This window comes from Geotrypetes seraphini, chromosome 13, assembly GCF_902459505.1.
Source record: "Geotrypetes seraphini chromosome 13, aGeoSer1.1, whole genome shotgun sequence".
Taxonomy (NCBI): Eukaryota; Metazoa; Chordata; class Amphibia; order Gymnophiona; family Dermophiidae; genus Geotrypetes; species Geotrypetes seraphini.
In genome coordinates this window covers 80,451,445-80,469,869 of record NC_047096.1, presented here as the reverse complement: position 1 = coordinate 80,469,869, position 18,425 = coordinate 80,451,445, and the positions used below count along the sequence as shown (strand labels likewise).

Below are 18,425 nucleotides of genomic sequence, written 5' to 3'. Positions count from 1 at the left end.
TAATGCAGAGGACTCCAATCGAACCCTCTGTTTTATAGCAGAAGAGGAAGAAACTCATAAAATCCTAACAGCTTTTTATGTGATGCCATATAAACAACAACAACATTCCCCGGCTTTATTGCGTTTTATAGTTTGTTAAACAGTTTACAGCTTTTTTTGGTTATTACAAATGCATTTCACTTCATATGATAGTTAAACCTTTATCAATAATAAGGAAATTGATCATTAAAATGTTAAATATGACCATCTCGTTTGTTTTAAAATATGTTTAGGATAAGAAGCTGTATGATTTGATAACTTGTATAAAAATACCAATTACATTTATAGGACCTTTTTAAAACGAGTAGCAATTAAATCGTGTACTTTTACAGTTTTCCAAAGCGACCCTGACATTTAAAAAGGCTAAAACTGCCTCGTTAAAATTTTGAAATTAACGACTAAGTGCGCTTCTCCTTAATTTCCAGTACTCCTCAAAATCAATCTTTTGGGTGGTCTAGGTATTTGATTTGTTGTGAGGCGAGCGATATCTCATTAATGTAGGTAGTTAAACATATTTAATCCGTATATTCTCCCCACCTCTCCCCCTCTCTCCCTTTTTCTTCTTTATTCTCTCACACTCTCCATTTCACAATCATGCAATGCGGAGTCCGTGTGGAGTAAAGAAAGCCAATAGGAGGAGGTTTTGGTAATAGATGCAAATGATCATGAAAAGACTCTGCAAAATATGAAACAACTCATTTGCGGCGAAGTAAATCACAGAAAACTGTTTATGAACTGGCATCTCTTCTTGGAAATGTAAAGCGAGAACTCTTTAAGTGGTAATTTTTTTTTTTTTTTTTTGGGGGGGGAATTCAATATCATGCAAGCATAGACTTTTGATTATATCTTCTTTATATTCCTGGAAATCACTAACTCTTCCGTTAGCTTCTTAGTTCTTTCTTTGCTTAATAGATCCTGCTGTTTCCAAATATACAATGAGTTCTTATTTTGTCAATTCACTGTTCTCTAAATACAAAACCGGAGACTCTTTGCGCCCCAATTACTATGACTGCGGCTTTGCACAGGAGCTGGGTGGTAGACCCACGGTGGTGTATGGACCCAGTACCGCTGGAACCTTTCAACATCCGACACAAATTCAGGAGTTTTACCATGGAACGTCTTCTCTCTCCACCTCCCCTTACCAACAGAATCCATGCGCTGTAACGTGTCATGGGGACCCAAGCAACTTCTATGGATACGATCCCTTGCAAAGGCAGAGCCTCTTCGGTAGCCAGGACTCTGAGCTGGTACAATACACCGACTGCAAGCTGGCTTCCAGCGGCCTGGGGGATGAAGCAGAAAACTCAGAGCAAAGCCCCTCTCCTACGCAGCTCTTTCCCTGGATGAGACCGCAAGGTGAGGCAAAATGGGATGTGCTACCAATTAGAAAGGGCAGCGACTGGGCATTTCCTGAATCCATAAAGCAGCCCTTGTCTGGTGCTTTTACTGTTTTATGGAGCTAAACTTCTGCACTTGTAAATTGCTTTATAGTTTAATTACCCTGAAGGATCTTTTCTTCTTTGGTGATGGTCTTTGGCTTACAATGTGTATAGCTTCTCCTAGAGTTTATTGCACTTTGTATGGATTAATTTTGTCTCTGCTGCCGATATAACTTAACTTTGGAATGCTAGTGTGGTGGAAGGAGCTATTGTTTAAGATTAAAAGGGTTTTGTTAGTTATTTATTGTATACTATGCCAACAGGCTCCATTTGGCTTCCCCCCTTTCTTCCCCCTCTTCCTTTTTGCTATATTGTGGGCCAGAAAGAAGAGAAATAAAGTCCGTAGTAGATGTATGTACTGTATCTTCCATGCTGTTGCCCATCTTTCATCCTTCTCTGTTGTCTCCTTGCCATCTCTCAGCAGCCGCCGGACGCAGGAGAGGGAGGCAGACCTACAGCCGTTACCAGACCTTGGAGCTGGAGAAGGAATTCCTCTTCAATCCCTACCTGACCCGCAAGCGGCGGATCGAGGTGTCGCACGCCCTTGGACTAACAGAAAGACAGGTCAAAATCTGGTTCCAAAACAGGAGAATGAAATGGAAAAAAGAGAATAACAAGGACAAGTTCCCGAGCAGCAAATGCGAGCAAGAGGAACTAGAGAAGCAGAAAATGGAAAGAGCGCAGGAGGTGGAAGAAGGAGGCGATGGACAAAAGGGTGACAAAAAATAATAATTTAAAAAAAAAAAAAAATTAAATTACATGTGAACTGCCAGGAAGCACAGATGCTTATCAATTCCTGCTCTTACATTAAAAACTCTTAATGTAAGTCACACACACACGACAGCAAAACAAGAAACATTTTTGTTGAAAACAATATAGCTGTAAGCCTCACTTTTACCGGTTGTTCTTTGATACGATGATTCCCCTTCAGGATATGCAAAAGAAGCCTGAAGTCTTTCTATCCTTTGCCAATTGTTTCCTTGTGTTCGTGATGTAAAAAAAAAAACAAAAAAAAAAAACATGACTGTGAATTTTGGTTTCGGGGGAAAATGTTTATTGACACTGCTTTTAATGCTAGAGAAGTTTTGTGAAATGACATTAGTGCACTTTTTATTTTCTGTGCTTACTGTACTTACTTACTGGGGGTAGGAATCTCTGATAAAACACTCCCCAACAACATGAAACTGCCTATTTATGCTGTAGTTCTATCACTATTTTCCTCTTTTTGTCTCCTCTTATCCTTCTGCCTTTTTTATTTTTTTTTTGTTCTTTTTGAGATTTTGTCTTAAGTGTTTCTCAGATTTTTTTTTTTTTTTTTTTTGCCTTAGTTAGCATGCGCACAGTGGGGGAACCCCCCCCCCCCCCAGTTGTAAAGTGATGCTAGGTTTTACTGTGAAAGGAATGTATACTGTATCTGTGAATTACTTTATTGGGGGACTAATGAGATATTTTCTTCTTCATCACTTTGTTCTATTGTCTAAACCTGGAAGCGGCGGAAGAAAGAGTTACAATAAAGTTTACAAGCGGGAATCCGTGACATCACTCGTTCGCTCTGCTTCATTTCCTCCAAGACCACTTTGATAGAAGGGAAATAAAAGTCTGACTCTTAGGGAAACCGAAGATAGAGGAGTTCTGTCTAGATTGAATGCTGTTTGACCCAGCACAGGCTAAAAACATGAAGGAGGGCACTTTGGGCAAGAAAGTGTGTGTGTGTGTGGGGGGGGGGGGGGTTGGAAATCACGTTTTTACAAGCCGAGTGATTCCCCTTTTTAAGGTACTAAGAACAAGTAATTTCCAGGTAACTTTGTAATGCTTGTGTTGTTCCTTGAATAATCGCAGTCGCTCAGATATCAGTAAACGTTGCACGTTTCGGTATATTGGTAATTGTGCAATCTTGCAGCTGTGGGTTGCTCTTACGCCACTTCGTCCTTGCGGTGCAGCTCCCAGAATGTGTTTATTGCTCCAGCTCAGGTCCTGGGAGGCAGATCAGCGACTGTTTCTTGCCAGAGCCTGAGAAGGTTTGTGCTGGGCTTGGGAGGTTTCTTAAGCGAAACAGGTACCCTTTGGAGGCTGTGTAGGAAGCAGACGAGCGGTGCATGGACACAGGAGCCTCTCTGGCTATTCCTCGAATCGTTCACGTGCTTTTAACAAGTCAGATGCCAGGTGAATACGAAGCTCAATGCTTGTGGCACGGAATAAAAACATTGGATTGATACAGAGAAACCGTTAGGCTTCGAGGGATCGTTTCTCTTTAGGGGGTTTTGCATAAAAATGATGTGCTGTCTTTCAAAAAGTATGAGAAAAACACAGAGAAATCTGAGACTAAACCAATGGGCTGAGTTCATTTATTTCTTGCAGCAATCACCAACCTTTTGCTCTCAGTTGAAAACTGATTACAGGTTGCTTATCGACTCCAGTACAATTTCACCTTATAGCATAGATCTTTGAGGGTTATGTCACATCAATTATTTATCATATTTTATAAATCCAACAGTACTACAATTTTTTCCACATTACAAGAGCAGTGGGAAGCTCGGCTTTCATTGGTGGAGAGCAAATCACGTGCCTAAGAGTCACATGGTCTGGGAGGAAAAAGGGGGTCCTTTTTGGTGTAAATCTGGACTCTAATTCCGTAATATATCACGGTACCTCGTAAAACCGACACTAAAACGTCCCGGCCTACAAATCATCCGGCCAAATTATGAGTTCATTGTATTATGCGAATGCTTTATTTTCTAAATATCAAGCTGCAAGTTCGGTTTTCCCGTCCGGAGTCTTCCCAGAGCAAACTTCTTGCGCTTTTGCGTCCAATGCCCAGCGCTCCGGCTATGGCTCGGGCTCTGGAGCGTCTTTTGCTGCCTCCATGCCTGGGCTATACAGCAATGGAAGCAGCATGCACCCCCAACCCCCAAGTATGTACTCAACTAGCTACGGCCTGGAAGCCACGTCTTTCAACATGCACTGCTCCCCCTTCGAGCAAAACCTCTCAATGATGTGTGCGGGGGACAGCTCCAAGCAAAACTGCAGCAAAACGGAGCAGAGAGACTCTGATTTGCAAAACGAGAGTAACTTCCGCATCTATCCGTGGATGAGAAGTACAGGTAAGTCAGAGCCGTTGCTGGAAGAAAAAAGGGTACCTTAGGGAAAATGGCAATTGTTTGTCCTAGTTTCTTTATGACATTTCACCAAAATGGTTTCTCCTAGTGCAAAGAGACTCAATAAAACCATCCTTTAGGCTTTAAATATTTATTACAACGTGTCTTTTTATTTAACAAGCTTATTAAAATATAAAAAAAAATACAAAGTATGCATGCGTAGTTTATTAATAGCTGGGTCTGCTGGCCATGGATTATGCTTCAGACAAAGTAATAATAATAATGATTAAAATAATGTGCAGTTATTATTTTAGGAGAAACGCCATATACAGTCGCGACTCCTGGATCTATTTCCTTGCAATTGCACACATATCTGGGCAGGGGGGTATCGAGAAAGGTCCCCTTGTATGAAAGAGTGCTTATGGGTTTCCAGGTTTTGGCTCGTTTCAATGAGCCTCGGTTTAGCTCTAATCTCCTGTAACATTCAAACGCCAGATTATGAAAGCAACATTTGCCTACCAGACTCTACACGTTTCTCAGAAGCCAATAGGTGCTACTAGTTCAGAGCTAAGCCCACTCTGTAGGCTTATTGGAATATGTTTCCACACTAGTCTGAACGTATAAAGGAGAATGTTTCATTAGATTAAACTGTCACTACCCTATATATTTAAAATCCAAATCTATCTGCTAGATCCTTCCAGTGATGTGGGCGTTTTAATTTCTAAAAGTGTGTTTGTATTATGCAGTGTGCAACTGTTAGCCATTATTTAATAAGCCGACAACAAATTATCCAAATGAATTGAACAAGGGGCAGTCTTGACCTGCCATTTCTCTAAAATTAATAAATATCTAAACTTCAGGAAACAGAACATACAGGTGTGTTTTGTATTCACTTAAACACTCTCTCATGTTAATTAGAAAAATGCTTTCTTTTAAATTGTCTCTAACTCTGTTTAGTTGTGTTTCTCCCCCCCCCCCCCCCAGATCCCTGAGGTTTTTCTGATGGATGTTTCATTAAAGTCACTCATGTAAATTATTTATCTAAAAGCAAAACACTTTAGATGTTTCACTATTGGAAGTTCAAATTTTATACGTTCAAAATTATAATTTGCCACAAGGTGCAGTTTTGGGTGAAAAAAGTCCTGGCAACATTGAAGGAACTAGTTTTCATGCACTTTTGACAGAAGAAAGTAATATACAGAGTTAAAGCTGATCCATTAGCATATCATTCATTTACATACACAACAAGATCAAATCATTATGGCAATAAGTTTTTCATTCCCCCCCGCCCCCCATTTTTAAAATAATTCTCATTCTGCATGTTCTGTATTGCATCACTAATACAGTATAAGCAGGAGCCCAGTGAACACATTTGAATCCAGTGATGACAAGATGACTAGGTTGTGTTCATAGTGATTTGCTGACTTGAAATTTTACGTGCTGCTAATATGTTATCACCTGAGTGCTTAGCTGAGATGTTACAGCTCCGTCAGGAAAACTAAGCACTTCTTACTCAATAGCGTTTTATGGTAGTACTCTCAATGGATTTTATAATCTACCTTCTACGGACCCTCCTACCATATAGTGTCCCTTTTTCTACATCTACACTGGTCAGGTTCTCAGTATATAATTTTTATTTTTTATTTTGAAGGGGGAGAGATTAGGCTTTTTTTCTCCTTTTTTTGCAATCTTTCTTCATTATATTGAAAATAAAATCATGAAAAGTTTGGCGTAGTAAGATTTTGCTCATTTATAGCTCTGGAGAAAATGGTTAATGCTTCTGTCTTTTAGGTTCTTCAGGAGTGTTTAGGAAAAGGTAATGAGGGTAGACTGCTTTAATCTTAACTAAAATATTACATCTACACCTCATGGTATAGAAAACATATTTCCACTCAAACCTCAAACCAGCCAGTTTAATAAACCTTTGAATGGTAAACTGTTGGTTCTCTGGGTAAGAATTCTATCCAAACTTGCCAACTTTTCATTGAGGTACTTTCACCAGTACAAGGGGCTGCTGAAAAGTTCTCAACCCAACCAAGAAGAGAATAACATGGAGCCATGTAACTTACAGGTTATTCCACACTTTTCTTGCCACTTTTCATTTCAATGATATGAAACAAAACAAAAAGTGTCAAGAAAAGTGTGGAATAACTCGTACGTTTCATGGCTCCACGTCATTCTCTTCTTGGTTGGGCTAACTTTACAGCAGCCACTCTTGCATACTAAGCTATAACACAGAGTTAATGCCATGCTTTAAAAATTAAGCTTTTATATCTCCACTGACATCTCATTTATTTCCTTTTGGAATAGTTCTTCATTCGCTACACAAAGAAAAATATTTTCCTTCAGTTGAAGCAATAGCAAAGCAACAATGTTTTAGAGTAGGAAGATCTTTAGGAATATGGACAATTAGCGCATATGGGGTCAATATGGCCCAGCTACTCTGCCCATCCACATCAGTTACTAAATTCCACAATCCCTTTCTTACAACAATATCATAACATCTTCTAATAAAATTATATTTTGATTTTCTAAAAACATTTTCTTCTTCATCACAGTGATAGAATATTTAGGATTTTTAGTGTCTAGATTGCAAAATCCTATATCCTAAAATTCAAATAGATGATTGTGAGGAATGCTTTAACTGCAGTTTTTGAAATTTTAAAAAAGAATTTCCTAAATGGCGATTTTAGCAGCATTGAAGAAAAATGGAATGGAGGTTAGTGACTGGTAAGGTAACTCTTTTGAAGTCAATATAGCCTTTCAATATAGTCTTGTAATGATGCATTTGCTTCTGTTACAGGAACAGACAGGAAAAGGGGACGTCAGACTTACACCAGGTATCAGACCCTTGAGCTAGAGAAGGAGTTTCACTACAATCGGTACCTGACCAGGCGAAGGCGTATTGAAATCGCTCATGCCTTGTGCCTTACAGAAAGACAGATCAAAATCTGGTTCCAGAATAGGCGCATGAAATGGAAAAAAGAAAATAAAACTACCTGCCAGTCGCTAAACAACCAGGAGAAAACGGAGGCTGAAGAGGATGAAGAAGAATAAAACTGTCTTAAATTTCATCAAGTAAAACCAGGAAACATGAACAGCCCTAAACAAAAAGACTATTAAAATATATTAATGAAACACTCATGATTCCTGTCACTGAAAATATACTACCTATACTTAAAAGTCTTTTGTACAATAGAATGGAAGATAATGTCTACCTATTACATGTGGCTAAATTCAGAATGAATACATTTTTTATGTGGGTCTTCATATAGTACAGTATTTGTAAATCTTCCTGTTTGTATTTCTTAAAAAAAAAAAAACAACCCAACAGTCTTGTGTAATTTAGTATGAAGTAATGCATTGTGTAGCACCTTTGATTAGACAATGTGATGTAAAGTATGAAGGGAAAATACTTGGCCTATATATATTACTATGTACATAATATGGTTTATTGTACTTGTTTCACGTATTATTATTCTGTGCAGCTTTTTCCCTTGTTGCTGGTGCTGTAATCTGTGTAAATTTTACATGTTCCACTTTGGACCACTTCTCTTTGAAGTCACTATAAAATTATTACTGTGGCAAGGCAACTATTTGGTGTATTTCAAGTTAACAACTTATTTAAAAGTGGTGTTTTTCTTTTCGTTGGTTGAATTACTTAACAGTTAAGTTTTGATGTGTTATGTGATAATTCTTCTAAATAAAAGATACCACAATAATATAACAAGTCTGTTTTCATTACGTTATCATGTTCTTTGAATAGTTTACATGTCTTGGATTCTTCTTCATTTGCTTAATAAACATAATAAATTTGGACAGTTTAGTTTTTCCATTGTGTAAATAGTAAACCTTACCTGTATAAGCAATTTTCAAAACAGCAGCAAAAACTTATTGTTAAAAAAACATCATAGCTAAAGTATTGGTCTATATTTTCATTTTTAAATATTATTTACACGTGTGACAATATAGGAGTTCAGAAAGAAAGCAAACAGACAAAATAATTGTACTATTCTACAGGCTGGAACTATTAGGTATGACAGTCTAAAAATAATTTCTCACAAAAATTGCAAAGATAATTAACCTAAATAAAAGCAAGAAATAATACTAGTAGTAATTCATTGTGCCCATTTTTGTAGATTTGATATAATTCTTGCTTCCTTATAAATTAAAACATTCTTCAACATATATTTTAATTCCTGGCTTTATAAATGTGTACATAAAATACACTAGTGCAGGAAAGACTTTCTTAATAATAATTATGTGGCTAGTTTTTCTGTTATTCCTCATTTTTATTTTTATTTTTTAAATCAAAGATTTGAACATCCAGAATGGCACCACTGCTGAAGAAAAACTATATATATATATATATATATATATATTTCATTTCTTTATTCCAGCATGTTATTTACACATAAGAACCTGGCAGTTGCATCACTACACACTTCAAATAGCTTTTAAGAAGTTTATTTGAACAAACTATAAAAATGATTATTTAAATCTAGAAGAACAGTATTCTTATGTATTTTCTTATTTTTCTTTTCCTGGAATAAATTGCTACAGCTTCCAAAAATATCATACTTTTATGCATTAGAGCTTATGGTTTATTAGGATTTGCTATACTGCCTTGTCCTGACATTAACTGCAAACATTTGCAGATTGTGCTTTATATAAATACTTTTGATGACGCTATTGAGTTCAAGAAAGTTCCAGGTCCTGGAGCCCGCATTTTGCTGTTTAATGCCCCCTTTTCTGGTTAGCATAGATTGGAACCACGGAATTCTATTTTCTGGAAATTACATCGGGCAAGGATCTAGCAAATTTATTTTGCTTTCTAAGGTAAGAAACTACATAGATCAGAAAAGCTGGAACTCTAAAATATGTGTTAAGAAAAAAATAAAATAAATGCACAGTTTTGATTCGGGTGATGAAACTAATCTCCTCTCTTTTTGTGCTCTTGTAGTTTTCTGAAAAGCATGTTTTTAATACTTGCTTTATTCTCTCTCTATAGATCTGCTAAATTTTCATAATCTATTTATTTCAGACAATATTTTTCTAATTTTAATGACGGTAACATATAATAGAAACTAAACCCTAGAATTTTTACATATTCTTTATATTTGTTAAAAAAAAAGATGGCGGCCGAGAAAAGACTGCTGTTAAAGCAGTCATGAAGAAATGCAATAAATTCCTTGTTGTTTTATGAAAATTTACAACTTTGTGATAGAACTTTATGAGTGGCTGGGTACTGGGATTGGCCAGGACCGGTCATGTGGACGGGTAACCGTGAACATGAACTTTTTATGATTTCCCATGTGGTTATATTGCAGCATTCTTTTGGCCACCGCACCTTGGGTCGGATCAGTGTCCTCCTTTAGGGCTCTCCTCTCTTTATATATATTTTTTTTAACTTCGTGTATAGCTAAATGGGCTAACAGGAAAAAAAAAACAACAAAACGAGATTAGTGAAATTATTTTATACCTGTGTTAATTTGCCTGCTGATTTGGGATTTCAGTAGTAATGGAGGGGAAATGGAGAATCTGCTCGTTCTGGAAGCTGATATCATTTTTCAAGGAGGGAAGTTACTCCATTTTCTATGCAAATGACAGAAATGCAAGAAGCTATCACAAGTCAGAGAGGGAAGCGACGGCTATCAGGTTGGGACAATATTTGTCAGCTAAATATAAACAAACTCTCTTTTCCTTGTTTCCTTTTTATACCCTAAGAAATGGACTTTAAAGGTAAGGAAACGAATGTTTCTTTAATGTTTTAATCTGTTCAATTCTTCAGCCTAGCTCAGGAAAGCAAACATATTCAAATTATAGATTCTGCGGGGTTATCATATAAAGCAATAATACAAATCACGGTTTTACAGTGTCTGACTGTACCCAGTCTTTTTTGTTCAAGAAAAATGAAATATTTGCTTGTTTGGGAGATAACAGCAAAATCTCTGCGGGGATTTATTGTGACGCTGTGTTAAAAAAAATTGTTAAAGTTGATTTTCTTCCCAGCAGAATGATGTTGCCAATGTCTCTTTTCAAAGAATCTTTATTTTTTTGGTGAGGTTTGTGCTTCGGCCAGTTGAATTTTGTGTTGCTCTCTAGGGTCATATTTACGTGGGAGGTTTCATCAAGGGGATAGAATTCCAATTCATAGCATTCCTAGTGAGGTGGTAGCTTGTACACTGTAAAAAAAGAAAAATATCTCAAAATTATTGGAAAATTTAAAGAGATAATGGCAGAAGAATATTAAAATAAAAATGGACTAACATTATAAATGTTATGCATTTTGCTTGATTAGGTAGGAAGGGCCGCTGAAAAGTTCTCAGCCCAGCCAACAAAGTTGGGGTAGTCTCCATCAAGGGCTATACACTTCCAGCAATTTTCCATTTTTTTTTTGTTCTGTCGGGAAAATACAGGAATGAAAAAAGTGGGAAAATTAAGTGTATAGCCCTCGATGGAGACTGCCCCAACTTTGTTGGCTGGGCTGAGAACTTTACAGCAGCCCCTCGTAATGATAAATAGCAGAAAAAACTGTTTATTTTACAAAAAATAAGCAAATAAGCAAAATTTACATATTTTATCCATCTAAAATCATTTCAGTGCATTTAGATTATATAGTTGTACTTTTCCTAGGCGAGGCTAGGTAGTTTAAAGCTTCATATGTATTTACTCAGTTTAGATAACTTATCAAAACAGTATGGAAAATAAGGTGTAAAAAAAAATAATGCCTTTCTTAGGAAGATTATATTTGCAAAATTTAGGGGTTATTTCATTCATGAGATCAAAATGTTTTAATATTATTGAACGCTAATGTGATATATTCGACCAATTACTACAAAACAAATCATATTGACGTTTTCAGAAGTACATTGGTTTAAAAAGCAGTGAGATTGTATGAAATGAAATATAATATTCAGTAAATATATATCTAACAAGGATAATATTGTGATGAAATCTCAATGTTCAATGCTACTACAAATATATTCAACAGTTGCACTGTTTATGCTATAGGAATAATAACATTATAAATGCATAACCCTCTTTATCTTTAATTATTTGTATTTTCCTTAAGCAACTTTTGCTGTAACCACTTGTAGAATATACTAGATAGATGTCTATATGTCTTTTATGGTTGCTTTGATTCATTTAATGTATGTGGTGTCTCTAAATGTATTTGTTTAGTTATTCTTAAACAAGAAGTCTTAATGCTTTGCTAATATTGTAGATAATTTGATAATTGAGCAATTCTTACTCTAGGTACTTCACGTTAATGTTTATTTTTTCAAAACGGAAATTCATTTTCTATTTATACCTTACTCATTATGAACGGCTCTAGATCAGATTCATGTCATATTTATGCTATCTGCCGCCATCTACCGTCGAAAAAACATAAAGCCGCAGGCTTGCCCTCAAGGGTTTCGAGATACAGTATTTCTCTGGAAACTGTTTAGTTTTCCTTCTCACTTTGACGGCTTTACTATGAATCGTGCCACTTAACATTTGAAAACAAAAAGTATAAAATTAAAACAAAGTTGATATGTAGATATTCTCGTTACTCTACAATGTAGATTTTGCATTTGAATCTTTTGTTTTTATTGGTTGAAAGCATTTAGTCACAAACACATTCTAAATTGAGGAATAAAACTGTAATACAAACGTCATAAAAGCTTAGTGGGGAAAAGGACAGAATGGTGATATTTTGTACAGCTCTCAAGGACGGTCCTGGTTTGTCTGAGGGATAGGTCTAGAAACGTATGGTATTGTATCTTGCCCACCAGGTAGAACTGTAAATCTCTTTTAATTACATTTGTCTTTAATGGACAACGTGTTTCTCTTAAATCTGAGTTTTCTGGAATTATTTGCTCTACTGTTTAGAAAAGTGGGGCTGCCCTCTGGTTATAGTAGTTAGACGTCTTTATTTAATTTTTCAATTTGAAAACATAATTAATATGCTACATTCATAATTCTGCTTATTCCAACTCTCAGTGTGGCTCAGATGAAAACTTTGCTCTAAAGTCTGTGCTTATTATGTTAAAGTGGCTTGTTTGTACCCCCTGCAGTTATCTTCTGTTATTTCTGCGTTAATCACCTCATTTGGGGAAAGAAGGTAATGTGTATATATATTTACTTTCATGAGGTCTTTTTCGTTAATTATTAGCCAAACTCTTTTATGGAAACAATGGTAAATTACTGTGGTAAATTTTCAGGTAGCCATTAACAAGGTTATTATGCAATGCACAGGAAGTCAGGTAAATTAAACTTGAATGGATAGAAATTAAAAATTTTAGATACTGGATGGAGGAGCTATTTGACTTCAGAAAGAAACTATTTATTCCCCGAATGTGGTAGTGATAACGCTAATGTGTCACATAGTTTAAGGAACATGGAATTTTAAGTCTGCAGGGTTTTTTTTCAGACCTGGTTTTCTTTAGTTTATTTCTAATTCAGAATGCAAGAGCTTTAATCCAGGTTGTTAGTCTTAGTTGGTTTTATTGCTGCAGTACTCTCTGAGGATGCCTGCTGTGTTGTCACTTCACTTGTCTACAAAGAATTCAAATTGAGCCTGAAAATCCCCGTTTTGACTAGATTCTACACAAAAGGACACACATTAAGCTACAATTAATTGCTAACACAGTTTTGTGAAATATAATTTTAAACTCACGTGTGTTTAAACTTCTTGAAATAATTTCGGTAAAGAAATTATTGTGATCCAATGTACATTTATTAATTCTTATATGCGTTATTTTTATTTTGATGACATTATTTCACTATAAATTTGGAGAAAATGTAAGCGAGAAGTCAGAGTCTGCATTTCTGCATGAAAATATGCAGTAAAGGAGGCCCAGAAGCCTGCTTTGCAGTTCAAAGAGTGAACAGGCTGTCTGCAGAGAATTGAGCGCAAGGCGCTTCATATGAGTGCCCAGAAAATCGCCAAATTTACAGCTGGAAATCTATCTAATCTTAAATGCATCTGTTTTAAAAGCATATGTTATGTTCATAAGAAACGCAGTACATCACTCTTCATTATTTAGACATGTGTATTGTAAACAAAATTAATAAAGTCCAGAGGTTTATAATGTGCCTTCTGAAATCTATAGCTAAGCATAAAGTTTAGCAACTTCGATCTATTGGTGTTTATATTGGTAAACGGTAGAAAGGCCTCTTTGCATATTAAAAATATTCACAGATAAATCAAATAGAGAAAATCCTAATATGTACTCTATAACAAGAAGAAATTGTCAAAGAGAAGCGGATTCGGTTATCCCATTGAATTTTTATATATACATAGTTTTATATATACATAGTTTCAAGGCCTGTAAAGAACTTCAGTTATATAAAGAACATCGAAGAAAGGTTACATCTGTAGCGGATGCTGTACAATAATCTAAAAAGTATGTCTAAGGTTAAATGTACCTTTTCAAATCAGTTACTATTTTTAAAACTATAACAAGAACAACAAAGTGAATTATTTAGTAACTTTTTTCATTTAACTAGCTATTTCAATAATTATCGGAATTCAAACTCTCAATAATACATTCAGGTAAGGAGACATTTCTCTCAGATCAGTACTACTTTTCCCCATTTAAAACAATGCCAGACATGAGAGAGAGCGAGAGAGAGAGAGAAAGCAAGAAGAGACAGAGAGAGAGCGAGAGAGAGAGAGAGAGAACTTGGAACAACTTTATACATTGTATTTGACTCCTCTTTAAAATAGTACATTCAACCTCTAATTCATTTCCTATTGTACAGCTTAACTTTCTCTACTTTGTTTTGTGGCGCTGAATTAGATGTATGTAGCTCTGAGTCCAATCCATACACATAGGAAAACTCTGCAAGAATAAATATAATAGAAACCTGTCAGTTGGGAAAGCCTACTTCCTTCTCATGTTATTTCCTTGAATTATAAGTGTTAGGTTTATTGCGATGGCCAGGTCAAGTAACATTTGACATAATCTTGGCTTCTTAAATTCAAGCGCAGTTTTCCAAATAATTTAACTCTATAAAGTTCCAATCGTGTGAATGTTGAACTGGTGAAGATTCATCCAGCTTTATATATTTGTTTTCTTCACCACCAAAATAAAAGTATATGACACTTTATCCAAAATCACAAATATTTTATGAATGGTTTAGGTCTTTGGTGTGCAGATCAGTTTGGGGGAATTTTGGTAGATTAACCAGCGACATTCAAACGCCATATGCCTTTCTGTTCTTACAAATGGACAGATTGATGCATACCATAAACTTTATAACTTGAAACTTGTATGTATATTTAGATAAATCTTAAATAAAATGTTTGAAAATAAATAAAAAAGAACGTACATTTGAAATCATGACTAAATCAAAATGTATACAAATATTGATTTTAAAAAAGCATTTTTCTGACTCACTTAATCAAAGCTTCCACAGAAAATGAAAGGAAATTGTGATTAGGTATGTAAGGAAAATCATATAGCTCTTAAATATTCATAAAACAACTGAAATGGGTCGCCAGCTAAAAAGTCTTCCTGTTTTTTAAACGTAGTTCTTCTGTGTGCCAATCAATAGCCACATTCTTTAGCTTTTGACCATAACAGAATGCAGCCTTTAACCCTGATGTGTCCCAGACAGATCCTGATAGTAAAATTAAGACGCAAGAGGGCACAATTCTGTACACACAGACAATATTAGAAAATGAAGAAAATTTTTCTACTTTTTTGTACAAAAAATACTTTAGCAAATCAAACAGAAAAGTAATTTAAAAATATTTCTAAGAGAATACCACCGTATCTTGACTGAAGAAATATGAATATGAATATATATATATATATATATATGTATATATTTTATTTCTAATGAATAGACTAAAAGGATGAAAACTGTTTTCCCTAAATATCATAATATTCATAAAACTTATGTTCTATCACTAATAATACTATCACAATTCTAATTTTGATATAAAAAGGAAGGGGGAGGGGAGGAACTATTACAAAAGGCAAAATATGGTTGGGTTCTTTTTTTGGGGTTTTTTTTTTTTTTTTTTTTTTTGCCACAGAGAACTTTCCTGTGTTTAAAAGCTTCAAACAATTTGAATTTTCAGTTCTCACATAATCCTATTTGGTTAAGCCCATTTCTTCTTCTCTTTTTTTTTTTTTCAAAAAAGGTAGATGGTTTGTTATGGGGGATCCCTAATGCAATGGAAGCCCCTCATGGGTGCTATTTTGCAGTCTAAGACTCTCGCTATTGGTCAGTCCATGATCAGATGGTTCTATTTCCTTCTGTCCCTCGCTGGCACCCGGCCATCCCCCTTCAGCTAAAACCCAATCTCCGATAAACTACTAATAGCTAAACCACTTGGACTATAAAACACAACAAATCATAAAGGCAGGGAAGGACGCTACTTCCTCCCAATGAGTTCCTATTTTGTCAACTCCACTTTCCCGGTGACTCTGCCCGGTGGGCAGGAAACCTTCCTGGGGCAGATCCCGTTATATTCCTCAGGATATGCGGATCCTTTAAGACACTATCCCACTACCTATGGGGCTGCTGGAGTCCAAGAGAAAGGTTACCCATCCTCCTCCTATTATCAGCAAACCAGCAGCGCTTACAGTCGGACAGCAGCTTGTGACTATGGGACAGCTGGTTATTTCAGAGAAAAGGAACCTTCTTGTACAATTTCAGCACTGGATGATCAGATTCCTTTTAGCCCGGACCAACGGAAGTCGGATTGCGAGCAAAATAAAATAGTTTTTCGAGAAAGTGAGGAACAGAAGTGCTCCACACCGGTGTACCCCTGGATGCAGAGAATGAACTCCTGTAATGGTAAGTTAGTTCATTTCCCTTCTCCTTGCTTTTTATATAACATACAGAAAGCTATCTAATTAAACTACCCCCCCCCAAAAAAAAAAACAACAACAACAAAAAAACAACAACCCCAACAACAACCCAGTAATGGTCATTCACAGAAGAGCCAAGAAAAGTTTTATTTAAAAACATGCTCTCCCACTTCCAGAACTTGCTAATGGGTTTTTTTGTGTGCTTTTTAAAAAAAACAACTTTAGATCCCTTTAACAAATTAATACTGTACCTCCTTGTCCTGGATATACTAATTAGCTTATATGTGGGTAACATGATCTATTTTATTCATGCCTATCTACATACAGGCACACACAACTTGAGAAGTGTTTTAAGTTATCCAATTTAAAGCACATGATTTCAAATGTACTAACAATTTGAACTGGGATAACTATTGTAATGAAATTGTCAAATAATGAATACCTCCCTGAAGAGGCTTTTCTGGTGATATACTAGTTTAAGTGCTGTCTCGTCCATCACAAAGGTAATAGTCACCATGTTTAGATGTTTATTTGTTGCCTTTTACGTTCCAAATTGCTGTCCATTAATCCACAGCGTAAAGTGTGCAGACCCTTAATGTACAGAGTTTTGCAGATCGATACACTTCATTATTCCTTAAATGCTCAAATCCATTATTGTTACCAGTAGCAAGGAAAGAAGAACACCTTTTGATTTTACAGATAGGAATAAGTCAGATCCAGAAACAAAGACTGGCCAAGTTGCTTGTCAATCAAGCTCTCTTTGTATATCTTTCTCTCCTTAAGAGGCACTAAATAGTTCAGAAATAGAATATGCTGTCTTAAGTCCCTTCTGCCCGTGGGAATATTACAGAGAAAGGCAGTGCCATTGCCATGCATTTATATCTATCTCTTCTAATTCATGATTTTTGTAACAGGTACAGCCTTTGGGCCCAGTGGCAGGAGAGGCCGACAGACCTACACTCGCTATCAGACCCTGGAGCTGGAAAAAGAATTCCATTTTAACCGCTACTTGACCAGGAGGCGCCGAATCGAAATAGCCCATGCACTGTGTCTAACAGAACGACAAATTAAAATCTGGTTCCAAAACCGGAGGATGAAATGGAAAAAGGAAAATAAAGTACTCAGTTCCTCACATCCGAGCACAGAAGAAGAAGAGAAGAGAGCAGAGTGACTACACCTCGAAAGAAACAAACACAAAGGTGTAAAGTGCAAATAGCTGCTTTGTCAAAACGAAACGAGGACAGTAGCCCTTACCACGCTTTTTACGGCCAGACTTCAGTTATGTTTTAGCATTTGTCAGGCTTCTAACCTGCATCTGCTGAATTTTCTCGTCATTCCTTCAAGTGGATTACTTGTATTCCCACCTTTTGTGTCACTGACTTCAATTGTTCTTGATTAACTCTGTGTTAAAAAAAGAAAGTGCTACATTTCTTGTGCCACTTTGATTTTCCTGCCTTCATTTTGTAAAATGTTCATGCAAATTGACTTACAGATTTTTTTTTTGTTGTTGTTAATAAATGAACCTTGGGTCTTGTAAATTTGATTTACATTTCTAAACATATTGAAGGGACTAGTACTTCCTAACAGAAGGACAGATGCTATAAGTAGTATTTGTTTAATTTTGTATTTGTTGTGTTTGTAGTTTGTAAAGTACAAACAATGAAGTATTCCAATAAATGCATTCTGACTTCATCTGCCAGTTTATGTCTATGTATGTTCCCCCAACATTTTTCATACATGTTGGAAAAGCATTGCTGAAGCGAAATGGAAAACTATTAGGAAAGGATAAGTTACATACCTACAGTTAAAATAAAGATGTAACTTTCCTTTTTACATTGAACTTGCTCTTGAATGTAAACTTTTGCATCAAGAATGTCTTTGTTTTAATTTTTTTCTGTAATATGTTGACTTTTTCCTCTTACAGCCTTTGATGGAACCTTTTCTCTTACTTGCATACATAACTATCTATTTATTTATCTATCTATATTTTTTGGCTTTAGCTCACAACTTGTTTTAATAATAACTCAAGGTGAGTT

General features: G+C 35.8%; 3 protein-coding genes and 1 long non-coding RNA gene across 7 annotated transcripts in view; 3 read left to right on the top strand and 1 right to left on the bottom strand.

Annotated features, from left to right (window-relative positions):
- The first annotated feature begins 832 nt into the window (after positions 1 to 832).
- LOC117347309 (homeobox protein Hox-B8) lies at positions 833 to 7,917 on the top strand. Of its 4 annotated transcripts, none has more exons than XM_033918072.1 (3): positions 833 to 1,395; positions 1,903 to 2,193; positions 7,377 to 7,917. In XM_033918072.1, exons 1-3 carry the CDS (start codon positions 975 to 977, stop codon positions 7,628 to 7,630), a joined length of 966 nt encoding a protein of 321 aa, XP_033773963.1. In that variant the 5' UTR covers positions 833 to 974; the 3' UTR covers positions 7,631 to 7,917. The 4 variants fall into 4 exon arrangements, with proteins under 4 accessions (XP_033773963.1, XP_033773962.1, XP_033773964.1 ...); XM_033918071.1 differs by having other exon boundaries at positions 1,900 to 2,193; XM_033918073.1 differs by lacking the exon at positions 7,377 to 7,917 and having other exon boundaries at positions 1,900 to 3,567.
- Positions 7,918 to 9,118: 1,201 nt separating this feature from the next.
- The window catches only part of LOC117347315, a 26,885-nt gene continuing 17,578 nt past the window's right edge, over positions 9,119 to 18,425 (bottom strand). Inside the window, exon 4 of the long non-coding RNA XR_004536768.1 lies at positions 9,119 to 10,758. This is a non-coding gene — a long non-coding RNA (uncharacterized LOC117347315). The remainder of the gene's footprint in view (positions 10,759 to 18,425) is intronic.
- Positions 9,937 to 18,425, top strand: part of HOXB3 (homeobox B3) — a 52,348-nt gene continuing 43,859 nt past the window's right edge. The window contains exon 1 of the mRNA XM_033918060.1: positions 9,937 to 10,231. The gene's annotated coding sequence lies outside the window, so the exon portion shown is untranslated. The remainder of the gene's footprint in view (positions 10,232 to 18,425) is intronic.
- HOXB6 (homeobox B6) lies at positions 15,717 to 18,081 on the top strand. Its single transcript, XM_033918080.1, has 2 exons — positions 15,717 to 16,375; positions 17,304 to 18,081. Exons 1-2 carry the CDS (start codon positions 15,964 to 15,966, stop codon positions 17,558 to 17,560), a joined length of 669 nt encoding a protein of 222 aa, XP_033773971.1. The 5' UTR covers positions 15,717 to 15,963; the 3' UTR covers positions 17,561 to 18,081.

What these genes read in the sequence shown, in the direction of transcription:
- HOXB6 (XM_033918080.1), top strand. Translation starts at nt 15,964, where the DNA reads ATGAGTTCCTATTTTGTCAACTCCACTTTCCCGGTGACTCTGCCCGGT. An exon ending in GAGAATGAACTCCTGTAATG is followed by an intron (nt 16,376 to 17,303) that starts GTAAGTTAGTTC and finishes TTTTTGTAACAG; the next exon opens with GTACAGCCTTTGGGCCCAGT.
- LOC117347309 (XM_033918071.1), top strand. Translation starts at nt 975, where the DNA reads ATGAGTTCTTATTTTGTCAATTCACTGTTCTCTAAATACAAAACCGGA. An exon ending in TCCCTGGATGAGACCGCAAG is followed by an intron (nt 1,396 to 1,899) that starts GTGAGGCAAAAT and finishes GCCATCTCTCAG; the next exon opens with CAGCCGCCGGACGCAGGAGA. An exon ending in AGGAGGCGATGGACAAAAGG is followed by an intron (nt 2,194 to 7,376) that starts GTGACAAAAAAT and finishes CTTCTGTTACAG; the next exon opens with GAACAGACAGGAAAAGGGGA.